Genomic DNA, 17,391 nt, shown 5'->3' with positions numbered 1-17,391 from the left:
AGATATACACCACTCCCTTGATGACTCATGCCCTAATAACTCACGAACCCGCTTATAACTTGGGGTCAGGCATGGATCCCATTTTTTAAACCAGAAAATACCCAAAAACTTGATCCCTATTTGTTGAACTTGAAGAAAATTGCGATCAAAATTGGTAATGGAAACTTTGATGTATTGCTCATTTTATCTTCAAAAACGGTAGATAGGACCTGGAAATTTTAATAACACTATGAAATATCAAATTTAAAAATAGAAGATAAAATTTTTTACATTTTCTTTCCAAACGACATTCCTAGTACACCGCAATTAACGATATGTAAGGAAATTTCAATCAATGAAAATGTCACGCTGATTTGAGGCAGTACTTTAAACAATAAATACAAATTAAATCATTTTTTATCAATTGAAATTTGTGTTCTAGTTCTATCTTTTAGTACCTTTTAAGTGTAATCGTAATAAATGCAATGTGTCCTCTTGAAATTAAATGTAAAATGCATCAGTCTACCATAACAGCTCAAACCACAAGCATTTCTCTGAGAACCTAATTAAGTGCTGACCGTGTTTTGATAACTGACTTCCGGAAGTATTTGTTGTATTGTTGCACTGAATTAAAAGCTGTCCTCCTTTGTATTATCATGTTAATTATGTCTTTTGAATCAAATAATGGAGGTGGAATAAAAGAAAAGTTAAAAGGCAAGAAAATCCAACAAATTTTAAATCTAGCGGCCCCGGTCGTATGTCAGGTGAACTCACTTCATTTGATTAATCAAACACTTATAAATGTTATTGTGTATGTAACATAAACTGCCTTAAATTAACCGACTCTTTCATAACTGTGATCAATCATAACAAGGCAGTCAAGCAAAAAATGAATGCTTTGTAAAATAAAGAGCTTGATTTCAAAGATACGGATCATTGTGGGCAAGCGGGTTTCAGAGAATCCTTGAACTGGCACTTTGAGATATCCTCATAGATGATAAGAAGTTTCATTATTACTTCCAATGAAATTACGACATCAATATTGAGTCTAGGATTCAACCAATGTGGGTATGTGAGAAAGCTTGCCAGTAGCTTCCTGTGGGTCGGTGGTTCTTTCTGGGGTTGTCCGGGTTCTTCCTCCACCATTAATACTGGCCGCCATGTATAGCCTATCGTGCTGAAAAATGGCGTTAGACCCCACAACAACAACAACAACAATGACATCAATATTGTACTAATTGAATAATACAAAAATAAAGTTTTGACGTAGATGATTGTCTCACAAAATAAATATCGTGTGTTTTTGAGAAAAAGGAATCTTGTTTTGTGGTGTATCAACAGTTAGTATAGTTCCCTGCTGTGTGGACTCCCAATTTGGCAAGATAATATTAAACACCCTTCGGGAACCAGACTCATCAAGAAAGCAAATAGCAGTGATGTAATACACAGATTTTTTTGCGTACACATGATGGTTGTTGAAACCAGTTGGAACGATCTTTCATATGTTGGACATTTAGAAAATAAATGTAATTTAAACAGAATAACAAACAAATTCATTAGAAAAAGTGCATTATTCAAAATTATTCTCGACATGATTGTAAAATGAGGATTCAGTCAATAAACAGCCCAGTTCCCTAATGCCACTGCCCCCCATGGTTTTCTCGATGTCAAAGCGATTTTTTCCAATTTTTGGAGGTCCCTCGGTAACCCCGCCCTTGCTTATAGTGCTGTCTTTGTAGACCCCATTGTGCGCGAGTTATCAAGGGAAAGGTGTAGTCCAATTTTATTTTGATTGGGCAAATATTATCAAAGAAATGTTCTACTGTAAAAATTAGTTCCTATCGTGACTTTTTATAAGTACAGTATACATAAAAAGTTTTGAGAATGAGATCAAAGTGTATTTAAATGTAGTATAAAGAGACACATAGAAACCTTCACATTAGTAGTGAAATTAATATTTTTTCTTTAAGATATTTTTTTTATGCTTAAAATATAATTAAAAATGCTTCCTTTCTTGAAATAAGGATGCATACAACTACATACATGTTTGCCACCAATAACATTTGATTCTATGAAGAGATGATAATAATTCAACCAATAAAATTTTGAAGTATTAACAGTATTCTTAATTTATGTTTGATTTAGGTTACAATAAATGCCAGGATTGTGGTAGTTGGAGCTTCAGATGTGGGCATTGGTTTTTTGGAAGCTCTTGCATACTGGTAAGTTGCAATGATACAGTTTGTATACTTGAGATAGAATAGCAATCATAAGAAATTTTAGGACAAGAGTCTTGGAACATGTACTTTATATACTCATGTTTTAATCAAAACCAACTGCACAGTGTTTAGGTCCAGCTCTTCCATCACATAATGTGCCAGCATATCTGGATCTATGCAGTTTGTTAGGATAATAAGTAGAATAAATAACATGGAACCTGATCTGCCAGTACCTTATCAGGGTCTGTGTTGTTTGCTCTTGCACCCATCTTACAGGTTATTATATATGGTATTGTCAAATTGATATTGAATGACAACTAGCACTGTTAACACATTAACCCCTGGCTACGAGTTTACTTGGCAAGAGGTAGTAGCCTACTGCTGAGCTCTGTAGCATCAAGGTCATGTATGATACACTAAAATGGGTGGTATTATAGAAAGGTAGACAGATGTAGCTCTACAATCATACCAAATAATCAGGAAGTTCTAGTTGCATAACAAAATACAGAGCAAAAAACCTCATTTTTTGGACCCGATTTTTTTTCCACCCAAAATTTGCCCGTGATTGGAATCTGATTTTGTGTCTGGATTTTAGACTTTTGGTCTCAGATCTAAGGCAGACTGATATGAACTGCAAACAGACAGATGAACCTTTGCAAAACGTAAGGATAAGATGGCCATTTGGAATAAAGAGTGGCCTTGATACAAAAATAATATTTCCATTAAGCACAAAAAAAAAGAAAGAAAAAGGAACTCCAACTTTTGCCCTTCTGCTAATGCGTGAGCCAAATAGCCAATGAAAAACGATGCCTCTAACACAACTAGGCATTAGGTTATTGGAAAATCACATGGAAGTTGATGTATTAGGATGTTAATAGCACATTACTCATGACAACTAGCACTGTTAATTGCACATCACTCATGACAACTAGCACTGTTATTAGCACATCACTCATGACAAATAGCACTGTTAATAGCAAATCACTCATGACAACTAGCACTGTTAGTAGCAGATCATGCATGACAACTAGCACTGTTAGTAGCACATCACTCATGACAGCTAGCCCTGTTAATAGCACATGACTCATGATAACTATCACTGTTAATAGCAGATCATTCATAAATGAGAAAGTTGCTTTGAAAGTACTTGATGTAAAGGTCAGATATTTTCATCAAAACTTTTTCATTGGTTCTTGCTAATTTAGCAAAACAATTAGTAAAATGAAATGGACTTTTGTTTGATCATTTTTGTATAATATTTAGTTTTTTTCTTTTAAATTTCATGCTAATTGGATAATTATTTTGTTTAACTTGCTGATGATTAAATTAAAACAATACGTAGCAGGTCTTTAAAATTATTTCTCAAAAGACTGGGAAAAATAGCAAAACAATAATACCTGAGGTTAGATGTACAGCCAGAAGGATTATCTCCCTTAGAATTTCAACAATGATAACAAATCTTATTAATCATTTACTCATTTTAAACTTACAGTCCCCACTTGCGGTTCAACAATCTAACTTTAATTTCACCCCATGGGCTCCCAGGAGAAATGGCCAAAGATGTGCAAAGAGATTTGATGCTGTCTACTAGCCATTGTTATCACCATACAGAGGCAGCCATGATCGCCCTGCGGACATGGGTCAACATTGTGTATGGCAAAATGACAGCTATAGAAAGAAAGAAGAAAGTAGTGATAGTGAATAATGACACAGTGGTTCCCTATGATCATTTGGTCATCTGTACTGGACAACAGTATCAGATTCCAGCTCCTACAGATGTAGATGTCAGTTCTGGAGTGACCAGTGATGATTTGCCCAATAGCCCAGATAGGAGGTATTTTGGAGTCAAACCAAAGAATTTGTTTACCATCAATGATGAATATGATGCAGCGGTTGCTTTGTACTGGATAGAAAACACCCTGGTTAAATATCAGAGTAAGTATATATCTATAATAAGTCTGGATAGAAATTACCCTGGTTAAATATCAGAGTAATTACATATCTATAATAAGTCTGGATAGAAAACAATCTGGTTAAATATCAGAGTAAGTATATATCTATAATAGGTCTGGATAGAAAACACTCTGGTTAAATATCAGAGTAAGTATATATCTATAATAAATCTGGATAGAAAACACCCTGATTAAATATCAGAGTAAGTATATATCTATAACAAGTCTGGATAGAAAACACTTTGGTTAAATATCAGAGTAAGTATGTATCCATAATAAGTCTGGATAGAAAACACCCTGGTTGAATATCAGATTATGAATATATCTGTAACAAGTCTGGATAGAAAACACCCTGGGTAAATATCAGAGTAAGTATATATCTATAACAAGTCTGGAGAGAAAACACTTTGGCTAATATCAGAGTAAGCATATATCTATAATAAGCCTGGATAGAAAACACCCTGGTTAAATATCATAGTAAGTATATATCTATAATAATTCTGGATAGAAAACACTTTGGTTAATTATCAGAGTATATATGGTTAAATATCAGAGTAACTGTGCAACTATAATAAGTCTAGATAGAAAACACCCTGGTTAAATACCAAAGTAAGTATGCATCTATGATAAGTCTGGATAGAAAACACCCTGGTTAAATATCAGAGTAAGTATAAATCTATAACAAGTCTGGATAGAAAACACTTTGGTTAAATATCAGAGTAAGTATATATCTATAATAAGTCTGGATAGAAAACACTTTGGTTAAATATCAGAGTAAGTATATATCTATAATAAGTCTGGATAGAAAACACCCTGGTTGAATATCAGGGAGTGTATATATATATATATATATATATATATATATATATATATATATATATATATATAACAAGTCTGGATAGAAAACACTTTGGTTAAATATCAAAGTAAGTATGCATCTATGATAAGTCTGGATAGAAAACACCCTGGTTAAATATCATAGTAAGTATATATCTATAATAAGTCTGAATAGAAAACACCCTGGTTAAATATCAGAGTAAGAACATATCTTTAATCAGTTTTGATAGAAAACACCCTGGCTAAATATCAGAGTGAGTACAAGTCTATAACAAGTATGGATAGAAAACACTTTAGTTAAATATCAGAGTAAGTATATATCTATGATAAGTCTGGATAGAAAACACCCTGATTAATTATCAGAGTAAGTATATATATCTATAATAAGTCTGGATAGAAAACACCCTGATTAAATATCAGAGTAAGTATATATCTATAATAAGTCTGGATAGAAAACACCCTGGTTGAATATCAGAGTATGTGTGTGTGTATATATATATATATATATATATATATATATATATACAACAAGTTTGGATAGAAAACACTCTGGGTAAATATCAAAGTAAGTATATATCTGTAATAAGTCTAGATAGAAAACACACTGGTTAAATATCAGAGTAACTATGTATTTATTATTAGATAGAAAACACCCTAGTTAAATATCTGAGTAAATATGCAACTGTAATAAGTCTAGATAGAAAACACCCTGGTTAAATATCAAAGTAAGTATCCATCTATAATAAGTCTGAATAAAGAACACCCTGGTTAAATATCAAAGTAACTATTTATCTATAATAAGTCTCAATAGAAAACACCCTGGTTAAATATGAGAGTAAGTATATATCTGTAAGTCTAGGTAGAAAACACTCTGGTTAAATATCAGAGTATGTACGACATTACAATAAGGCCCCACATTAAAGAACTATTCAAGGCCTAAGGTGGTATGGTCATGAATGGCATTTCATTATGTAGTAGTAGGCAGATTATTTATTTGTAGTGCTCACACTATTAAACAATATACTATATGGATTTCATGGAGAGCATTATAATGAAGGGTTACTCTACCATGTGCAGAATGTAAATTTTTGATTGGACAATTCATCATCATTTGATGCATTTGCATAAAGGAATGCTTTGTCCTTGTTTGCTTCACATTCTGATCCTGGTACATCCTGTTGAATAGGCCAATCATGTTGACAAGGGAAGCAACCAAGGAAACATGTAAGAAATTACAAAACTAGTATTATACACCAGCAAACAGGACTATGAGATATTTTAATTTATGAATATACATGTATACAGATCAGAACTTCATTGATTTGAAGTATGCAAAAAGGCACATATTCAATACAAGACAATTTATAACAATATAAATGAATGAATAATGGTGATATAAATCTTTGTACAAATAAATCCTCAGAGGGAGAGAGAGAGAACTAAAGTATTCACACACCATCCCATTTGTTTGTATCCCTACTGATTTAAAATACAGAAAGCATCAGGAATATAAAAAGCAAACGTATTCATATCATTCATTGATATATAATTTCTAATTTGACTGTCACCAAGGGTTCTCAAACACTGCTGAATTATTCAAAGTAAATATAAGCTGCTGATGTAAACAAGCAGGTAGACTACTCACTGTCCTTTGCTGGTTTCTAGAATAGTCCATTTCAGTAAAAACTGTGTCGTCTGCATCCAATGTTTGCAATATCTAGTTTTAATATTTCGAAACAATTTGAACGAATAAAATGGAGGAACTCTTGCATACGTATTTTTAAAAAGATGTATACATGTGTTTAAAGATATGTAACTCAACATTTATGGAATTATTGAGATTATCATTGGTGGTGAACTACATCAACTCTATTGCCTGAAAACATTTATTCAGTCATGCAGTTATGGCAACCATTTACTAAAGAAACTCCCATTTGATTCGAAATGCCAACATGCTGACAGTGTTTGGAACCCCCTGGCAACAACCAGGTTAGAATTTATAATTCAGTGAATGAAATGACTAAGTTTTGTGCATTTTTTATATCTCTGAAGCCTTTTGTTTTTAATATCAGTAACGTGGTACAAACAAATGGGATCGTGTGGAAATACTGTAGAGAGTGAGACAAGATAATCTAAGTTGGAATACATTATACACACATTTACCTAGGTATTTTACAGTTCTTAAATCTTCATTTTTAAGTACTTGTAGTAGTTTATACCGATTGGTTTCTTTCAATAATAAGGATCAATGTAAGACTTTCTAAGATCTTTATTGATTTCAGCTAGATATATCTTTAATTATCTTAACAATAAACTTGGATTTTATTGTTGAAAATGTAGATGTATTGCCAATCCTAATGTCTGCAACAATAACACCATCATTTATATTTGTAAATGTTAGAATATGAGGTTATAATTTAATTTTTAACAGATGCAGAAATACTTTGGAAAAAGTATCATCTCTTGTGCCTCTGTATCATAAAACACTGTGACATCACATTGATATAACATTTTTCCTGAATTTTATTTCTTCATGTTTTGAGATTTGGCCAATAAAATTGCTTCTTACTATGGCATATTTTCACAATAATATTTTTTGTTATCTTTGTCTTCTGCAAAATGTCTAAACTCCTGCCACTCTCACAGTGTCTAAACTCCTGCCGCTAACAATGTCTAAACTCTTGCCACTCTCAATGTCTATTCTCCTGCCACTCTCAATGTCTAAACTCCTGCCATTCTCAATGTCTAAACTCCTACTACTCACTGTGTCTAAACTCCTGCCACTAACAATGTCTAAATTCCTGCCACTCTCAATGTCTGTGCTCCTGCCACTCTTAATGTCTAAACTCCTGCCATTCTCATTGTCTAAATTTCTACTGCTCACAGTGTCTAAACTCCTGCCACTAACAATGTCTAAACTCTTGCCACTCTCAATGTCTATACTCCTGCCACTCTCAATGTCTAAACTCTTGCCATTCTCAATGGCTAAACTCCTACTACTCACAGTGTTCTAAACTCCTGCCACTAACAATGTCTAAATTCCTGCCACTCTCAGTGTCTATACTCCTGCCACTCTCAGTGTCTAAACTCCTGCCATTCTCAATGACTAAATTTCTACTACTCACAGTGTCTAAACTTCTGTCACTAATAATGTCTAAACTCCTGCCACTCTCAGTGTCTAAACTCCTGCCACTCTCAGTGTCTAAACTCCTGCCACTCTCAATGTTTAAACTCCTGCCACTCTCAATGTCTAAACTCCTGCCACTCTCAATGTCTAAACTGCCATTTTCAATGTCTAAACTCCTACTACTCATAGTGTCTAAACTCCTGCCACTCTCATTGTCTAAACTCCTGCCACTCGCAATGTCTAAACTCATGCCAATGTCAACGTCAAAACTCCTGCCCTAACAACGTCAGTGATCTTAATTTTCACATGACTTGTGTATTATATATAACAAATATGGTGTGAAAACTATTTAATATAACTGACATTCCCAACCACACCATCAATGACTAACAACACATTGACCAAATAATAATAATAATAATAATGATAATAATACTGTAATAATAATACAAGAATTTATCCATTTTATTTATGCAGAAAAGGCCATCGTGTATGGAAGTACCCTGGATGCCTACACTTGTGTGCAGACTTTGGTATCCATGGGTCTTGCAGCAGACAAAATCAGCATGGTGCATCCGCCTCCAGCATATGAGGTTAGGTTATATTTCAGAGTTATTGTCATGATTGATATATTAAAGAGTTTGCAGTGGTGAAACATTGTTACTACTTTTCCTCTACTGGAGGTGTTCACACTGATATAGATTTTGGACTTTCTAAGACTGTTAGGTGTATATTTTAAAACAATCTAATTTTTTTTAATTTTAAAGATTGTATATCTTTTATATGCATGCCGTAAAGTTGAACATATTATGTTATGATGTTATACACCCATCCATCCAGCCATCTGTTACCAATTTGATTCCTGCATAATAACTTGTGTTGTCCACCATCCCTAGTTACCAGACTTTGTGAATGGTGTGTACTTTATGTAAGGAAGAAACCCATTGATTTTGGGGTCAAAAGGTCACAAATCAAGGTCACTGACTGAAAGAAGTAAATGGTTACTGTACAACAACTTGAATTCTCCACCATCAACAGTTGCAAAATTCTGTGGCTTGTTTGCATTTGGCATAAAGAAGAAGTATATTAGTTTCAAGGTCTGTGAATGACTTGCACTTGATGTAAGGAAGTAAGCTGTTGATTTTGTGGTCAAAAGGTCAAGTTAGAGTAAAAGTTGGTGTAACTGAAGAAAGAAAAATAGGTTCTGCACAATAACATTAATTCTACACTACAGACCTCAACCAAACTTTGTGGATGGTGTGCACTTTAAGTAAGGAAGAAACCTATTGATTTATGTGTCCATATATCAAAAAGTCTTTGAAACTGTAATTGAAAGGAGATAAATGGTTGCTGCACAACAGTTGCAGTTACTGATGATGTACATTGACCAGTGTTTGTGGATGACTTATGCCTTGGATATAGAAGAAGTCTGTTGATGTTGGTGTCCAAAGGCCAAGCTCAATGTGACTGAAAGGAAAGTAAATAGTTTTTCAAGATAACTTTAGTTCTAGACCATTTAACTTGACCCGAGTTTGTGGAGGACTTGCATTTAAGGTTTAGAGTAGACCTATTGATTTGGGGGGAAAATGTCAAAGATTTGAGGTCATTGTGATTCAAAGAACAAATTGGTTTAAATTTGTAGAATAATTTTGTGCTAGAGTAAGTCCCTTGACTAAACTCTATGAATGGTTTGCACTTAGGGTACTAAAGAAACCTTTAGCTTATTGGTTAGCAAGGTCAGAGGCCATGATCAGTTTAGGAAGAAAATGAGGGCTTCTGCACATTATGTTTAGTTTGAGATGGTATATCATGATAAATAATCTCCACAGTCAACTTATCCTACTAGTGCCCACCTACAAAGAAAGTTATTAAACATAGGGTGGGCATATAACATGTCATTCATAGTACATGTACTCTTGTTTACCTTTGCCTTTGCTTTGTATGTCTTTCTTGGGGTACTTAAACTTATATAGCCAGGATTGTGCTGATATACCATTAAATCCTATACATAGATACATATACACACACACACACACACACACACACACACACACTACTGGGATCAAGGTATTATACTGTTTTTGTGTTAAAGGTTTTGAAAGTCAGATGGGGGCTATACTTGGACATCACAGTGTAATATAGCATATGAAACATTGGGTTCCATGGACAACTTTTAATGGAATATGCTTAGTTAATGCAAAGACAAATAGATCACCTATCCTAAAACAACACCAGATGATCACGCCATTAAAACTGGTACCATTTGTATTTATGGTTCTTCTTGCATGGGTGCACAGGCTCCATCTTTCCAGCTTGTTTTGGTCAGTCATTTGCTCTTTCAGCAATTTGTCTTAAATATTTGTTTTAAGAAAAGTTCATCTTTTGCTGAAGAATCATTAAATGATTATTTTATGAAACATTAATGACAAAGATTACAGTAGTACATCAGTGTTTAAGTGCCACTGCCCCTCCAGGTTCATACCAACTTTTTGGTGCCAGTAATTTACATTATGAGATACTTAAGGATGAATTGTATGCATACTCTTGGGATCGATTAATGGAGAAAATAAGATTTGAAATAATTGCCCATTGTAAGAAACATTCTTGATAAATTTGAAAGGCTGTTTGCATTTATATATTTTTTGGATGCAGCACTGGATACCATTTATGAGGCCATTTGAAACCAGTTATAGCACTAAAGGCATCATAATCCTACTAATGAGATGGTCTCATTGTAAGTCCCTCTGATTAATGGAAGCATTCACATGTGATTGGAAGGCAAGAGATTATCAAACACTAGGCTTCTTAAAGCACCAGAGATCAGACCTAGCAGCAGTTTGCAGTCAGTGTTTGTGAAGAAGATATTAGTAATAGTCTTAGCATGGCAAAATAGAGGCATCAAAGGGGCTGTTTATATCAGAGTCCATTGCAACTTCCCATATTTAATAGATTTAGGGGTAGGTTGCAATTACCCTATATCTGGGTCAGCTTACTCCAATTATACATTACTGCCTTCAGTGTTTGGATTGTCTGTCTCATCAGTTACAGGCTGTTGTGAATTTGGTGCTTTGTTACAAAGTACCTCCTTATAACATTTTCTATTACATAAGGATCCTGTTTCCCTGGTGAATTTCATTTTCGCTTCAGGATTTTATATCACTTCATTTTAACTCCTGGGTCATTGTAGCCCATCATTATTTGATTTCATATCAAATGTATACTGTCACAGATCAATGTTGTTTTCAGGTAAAAACATACTCATTATTTCATAGTCTTTTTAAAAAAAATATACCCCAGTATTAAGCAACCATGTGTATAATATGATCTATTATTATAGCCTTATTTGTGATTTACCCTATTAGAATGGATCTTATCTATAATATGACCCTTTATTACATGGCTGTAAATGTAATGTATCCCAGTCTAAAGGACCTTGCCTCTAATATGACCTGTTATTACATAGTTTTGCTTGTAATATATTCCACTATAAGGCAACCGTACCTATAAGGTGACCCATAATTGCATAACATTGCTTGTAATGTACCCCAGAAAATGGCAACCTAGCCTATAACATGACCCATTATTACATAACCTTCAATTGTGTTGTACCATAGTGTAAGGGAACCTTGTATATAACATGACACATTATTACATATCCTTCTTGTAATGTACCACAGTTTAAAGTGACCATGCATATAAATTATTGTACCCTACTTTCAACTTGCCTTGCATATGACATGTTATATTTTTATCACTATTCTGAACTACATCTTTAGCATCTGACTATTCATCAAGTTATACCACATAATGTTTAAGTCTTTTATGTAACTAAAGAGCTGCATATTTTATCATGTGATAGATTTGTCAAGGTTAGCAAGGCACATAAATTATTAAACTAGTTGCATAAATTCCATACACAAGGAGATTAATCTGCACTTTTTGATCATCCAATAAATCTGGTTGCAGGTCTCATGTTTCAACAATCCTGTAGTTGAAATGGCATTGATGGATGCATTGAAGGAGCTTGGAGTTGACATATATGAGGGTTACTACCTGGCCCAATGGAATGATGGGAAGGAGTGCACAGAGATCAAATCAGCTACATTCACTTCAAAAAGATTGCCCCTCAAACTTGATTGTGGTGTATGTATTAGACATTTTTTGTAAGAGAGTAGTAGTGTGGGAGTTGAAGTGGGGGGGTGGGGCAGAGGGCTTAAACTTTATGATGGGCCATGAAATGTGTAAGACAGAAATGAGTACAAGTTGTTTTTCTTCATGCTATAAGATTTTACAAAGTAGGTCATTCCAAATATGACATGCCTATCTCAACGGTACAGGTTTAAAGTAGGTCATTCAAAGTTTGACATGCATATCTTAACTGTACAGTTTTTACGTCAATCATTCCAAATCTGACATGCATATCTTAACAGTACAGTTTTAAAATAGATAATTCAAAATATGTTAACGGTACAATTTTAAAGTAGATCATTCAAAAATATCTTATTAGGACATTTTTTAAGTAGATCATTAAAAATTTGATATGCATATCTTAATGGTACAGTTTTAAAGTAGATCATTAAAAAATATCTTAATGGTACAGTTTTAAAGTAGATCATTCAAAATATCTAAACAGTACATTTTTAAAGTAGATCATTCAAATTATCTTAACAATACAATTTTAAAGTAGGTCATTCAAAATATCTTAATGGTACAGTTTTAAAGTAGATCATTCAAAATATCTTAACTATACAATTTTAAAGTAGGTCATTCAAAATATCTTAATGGTACAATTTCAAAGTAGGTAATTCAAAATATCTTAATGGTACAGTTTTAAAGTAGATCATTTAAATTATCTTAACAGTACAGTTTTAAAGTAGGTCATTGAAAATATCTTAACAGTACAGTTTTAAAGTAGATCATTCAGAATATCTTAATGGTACAGTTTTAAAGTAGATCATTCAAAATAACAGTACAGTTTTAAAGTAGATCATTCAGATTATCTTAACAGTACAGTTTTAAAGTAGATCATTCAAAATATCTTAATGGTCCAGTTTTAAAGTAGATCATTCAAAATATCTTAATGGTACAATTTTAAAGTAGATCATTCAAAATATCTTAACGGTACAGTTTTAAAGTAGATCATTGAAAATATATAAACAGTACATTTTTAAAGTAGGTAATTCAAAATATCTTGACAGTACAGTTTTAAAGTAGATCATTCAAAATATCTTAACGGTACAGTTTTAAAGTAGATCATTGAAAATATATAAACAGTACATTTTTAAAGTAGGTAATTCAAAATATCTTAACAGTACAGTTTTAAAGTAGATCATTCAGAATATCTTAATGGTACAGTTTTAAAGTAGATCATTCAAAATATCTTAACAGTACAGTTTTAAAGTAGATCATTCAGATTATCTTAACAGTACAGTTTTAAAGTAGATCATTCAAAATATCTTAATGGTCCAGTTTTAAAGTAGATCATTCAAAATATCTTAATGGTACAATTTTAAAGTAGATCATTCAAAATATCTTAACGGTACAGTTTTAAAGTAGATCATTGAAAATATATAAACAGTACATTTTTAAAGTAGGTAATTCAAAATATCTTAACAGTACAGTTTTAAAGTAGATCATTCAAAATATCTTAACGGTACAGTTTTAAAGTAGATCATTGAAAATATATAAACAGTACATTTTTAAAGTAGGTAATTCAAAATATCTTAACAGTACAGTTTTAAAGTAGATCATTCAAAATATCTTAATGGTACAGTTTTAAAGTAGATCATTGAAAATATATAAACAGTACAGTTTTAAAGTAGATCATTCAAACGTACTTAATGGTACAGTTTTAAAGTAGATCATTGAAAATTTGACTCATATCATAATGGTGCAGTTTTAGTTTAGAATTTTACAGCACAGCAGTATGTCGCTTATTTAATACTAAAACAATTGGAGTAATGTCCCATGCCCAGGGAGTCACCATGATTGCCAGCTCAGGATAAAGCAGTGGTAGGATTCAAAGCCTGCACCATTTTGGTCATGACTCTGGCATGCAGACCACTGCAGCTACTGCCTCCATTAGTTGCCTCATCTATATAACGTGGTATGTTTCAAACTATATATCAAAGCCTGCAAGAGACATTTTAAGATGTGGCATAATAAATTTTCAACACTTGTATTAAATGATTTATGCAAATTTGTCCAGGGGCTGTAAGTTTTAATTTATAGTATTTTGAACAAATGTATTAATGAAAATCGCATCATCTAAGCAACCAAGGACCAAGTATTCAAAGTTAATTGTTAATTTTGTTACCAGTTAATCATAAAACAAACTAAATTCATTTATTTGGAAAGGGAATTCCATCAAGAATAAATGAGCACTTAAATCAGATATCATGTTGTGTCCTTGTTCATGGCATGTTACTCAGTTGTTTCAACGCTAATATGCTACATGTGTTGCAGTGTTTTAAAATTTCAAACCAAACAAAGAATAAATGCTTTTGTTACAGCGTCCGATAATACTAGTCATGACATCAGGCAGGTAAAAATTTATGTGCAATACTTTTTGCCTCATAATTTAGTAAATTAAAAATAACTTCTATTTTAAATCAGAAGTAATATTTTAAAATAAAATAATGTTTGGTTTATAAAACCCAGAACTACATTTTTTGATAGATTAGAATATCAGTGCATTATTACAACCAGTTCAGTCTTTTTATTGCAGGTTTTCTTTGCCTATTACAAGAAGGCTGTGGATTATGATGCATTCAGAGGTAAATTTCAGATTGTCTTGCAGTATGTTACTATCATAAAACAGGAATAATTGTGATTTCAGGAGCAGTTATGTCGAGTAAAATTAGTCCTCAGATGAATATACATGTACTGTGGAACCTTTAGACAAGATACCATCAGCAGCCATTTTGGTCGCTAATTGACAGATTCTGCTGTTGTATCAATCAAGTGTTGTGCAGTTTAAATAAATTCTTTGAATCTCAAGTAAACATGACAAGACAACATCAGTAAAAGAACATAAATCAAGTTTTATGCCTGGAAAATGGGAAATTTTGGTTGACTTTGTTGGAGCCCATGATTCTTGTGGGTGCAAGGATGGTGTTGCTGTGATTTCCATTATGATCAACAAATTAATAAAATCAGTAAATAAAATCTTGGATGAAAGAAACCCAAAATATTAAATTTAATTTAATTAGGAACACTTTAAGAGAAAAATGGATAATGATGTATGTTAAACTTTATGTGAGCAGAATTTTAGCAGAGAAGTGATTCATGTTGCCAGTCTGTTATAGACTAGTGTAAAAGTGTGGAAAATGCCTGCCCAGCTGACCAGTATAGTAGTCTGTGATGTCCACATTATGCTAACCATATTTAAATAAGAATACAGTCTGACTTACATGGTGTACATGTATATATATATACCTACTTACACATATGTCAGTCAGACCCACTTATCGCAACCTTGGTTATCTCGAGAACCCAAATATGTTGAGTGTTTTGGTCCAGTCCCAAAAAATATTTCTTGTTATGCTAATTTTTCCCTGCTTATTTTGACTGATCTTCAGTTGATAACCCCGTTATGTCAGGCATATAAGTTTCAGTCCAATATAATATGTGGACCTGCTTTTTTCGACTAAATGATTCGTAAGCACTTATGTATTTGTACATATGCCCAGCACTGGCGACAAATACCACAGACGATTTCAGTTTTGAAATGCATTCAGCCATTTCACTGTAGCTTCATCATCCACATGTACATAATGATAAAATTCTTCCTGAGCAATGCCAGTGGAGTCTGCAGCCTCATCAGCCATTGACTCAAGACACATGTTCGATTGTGGCAGTGAAATCTGATCGAGTTTTGCAATTTCCATTGTTATCGGTGATTGGAAGAAACTTTATTGTGTCATGCAAGTTTCATTTTCTGCAGGTTAATCATAATTATATGCATTACTCTTCTGGAATTCATGCATGTTTTAAATCGTACGAGTTTTACTTGTGTTTCATTAATAAAAAGAACTTGGTGACAGGTTTTCATTTCCCTATGGGTAGCTTCTTTCCATTGGTAGCCTCATTAAAGGAGTTTATGTTTGTTGTCTCTGGCACTCATGAAGCCCAAAATCTAGGCCAGTTCAAGTACATGTAGCATGTAAATACTGTAAGATCTAGACAGCTTTATGCTGCTGGATGATGAATGTCATGGTTGTTTACATGTATTGGTTGACATTGGATAAGACAGTACAATAAAATGAAACTATCATTTTGTTTTTATTTTTAACAGTATTATGAATTTATTCAGTGTCAGAAAATCACTGATTGGGATTTTTTAAATTTTAAAGATCTTAATAATAAATATAAATTATTCAGAGTACACATACATTTCAATAGCCATTTGAATGGGAAAAAAAAACCAAAACAGATCATTTCTTTTTAGCCATTGTCATGTATTAATTGAGGTTGGATGTTTATAATGTTGTTTTTTTTTTAATTCTGATTTTGTCTTTAGTCTGTAAAATTTAACTTAGCATCACATTAACATGTATCCATTTCCATTAAAAAATATCTGTATTTAGATTCATGGCAGCCATATGTACTTGTATATTGTATTTCATATTTCTTTTCCTGTCTGCAAAGACACAAGCAAATCCATTTCGCTTACTTAGGGGTGGTCAGGTTTAGATAAGTTCATATTTTTTTCTTCGGGAGGTTGGTTGTTTTACTGTATTAAAATAGTGTTATTGAATTATTTTGTTTTTATGGTACTAATAGAAAAATATGAATATTATATGTAAGTAAAACATTAAAATCTGTAGAAAAAATTGATTACTTCAGAGTGGAATGGAAATAGGGGACAAGAGTATTCATTGCATGTTACAGTATCACACATATACAATATGTCATCTTTCACTTGTTATTTATGAAACAAAATTATTCTCCTACCTACCTACTAGGGTTTGAAAAATGGATGGGAGAGGGGAAACATAATAATTTTAAATGTGGCCTGGGCTTTGGAGATTAGTAATATAGATATATCATTGCTGACCCATCATTTTCTCTAAGATGTCTTACAAGAATGCAAACATGAAAGCTAACTGTACAGAAAATATGAATCGGACATTTTTTTAAAACCAATAATTATTGTTTTGTCTTGGATAACATTTTGTTGGTAATGACATGAGGATTGTTGACATTATCATCACACCAAGTTCAGTTTTGCATTAATACTTTGGTAGATTATGGCACTTCTGTGGTTTTTTTAGAT

The 17,391-nt window shown here is 32.8% G+C and overlaps 1 protein-coding gene across 1 annotated transcript in view; it reads left to right on the top strand.

Annotated features, from left to right (window-relative positions):
- Positions 1-17,391, top strand: part of LOC149808119 (cilia- and flagella-associated protein 61-like) — a 161,920-nt gene that overhangs the window by 54,352 nt on the left and 90,177 nt on the right. The window contains exons 17-21 of the mRNA XM_089973561.1: positions 2,125-2,201; positions 3,691-4,133; positions 8,592-8,707; positions 12,081-12,257; positions 14,842-14,890. Coding sequence (XP_089829687.1) covers positions 2,125-2,201; positions 3,691-4,133; positions 8,592-8,707; positions 12,081-12,257; positions 14,842-14,890 — 862 coding nt within the window. The remainder of the gene's footprint in view (positions 1-2,124; positions 2,202-3,690; positions 4,134-8,591; positions 8,708-12,080; positions 12,258-14,841; positions 14,891-17,391) is intronic.

Source organism: Sinohyriopsis cumingii, chromosome 1 (genome assembly GCF_028554795.1).
Source record: "Sinohyriopsis cumingii isolate HCF-2022 chromosome 1, ASM2855479v2, whole genome shotgun sequence".
Taxonomy (NCBI): Eukaryota; Metazoa; Mollusca; class Bivalvia; order Unionida; family Unionidae; genus Sinohyriopsis; species Sinohyriopsis cumingii.
Note: the sequence above shows the minus strand (reverse complement) of the source record. Positions and strands in the feature narration are given on the sequence as shown.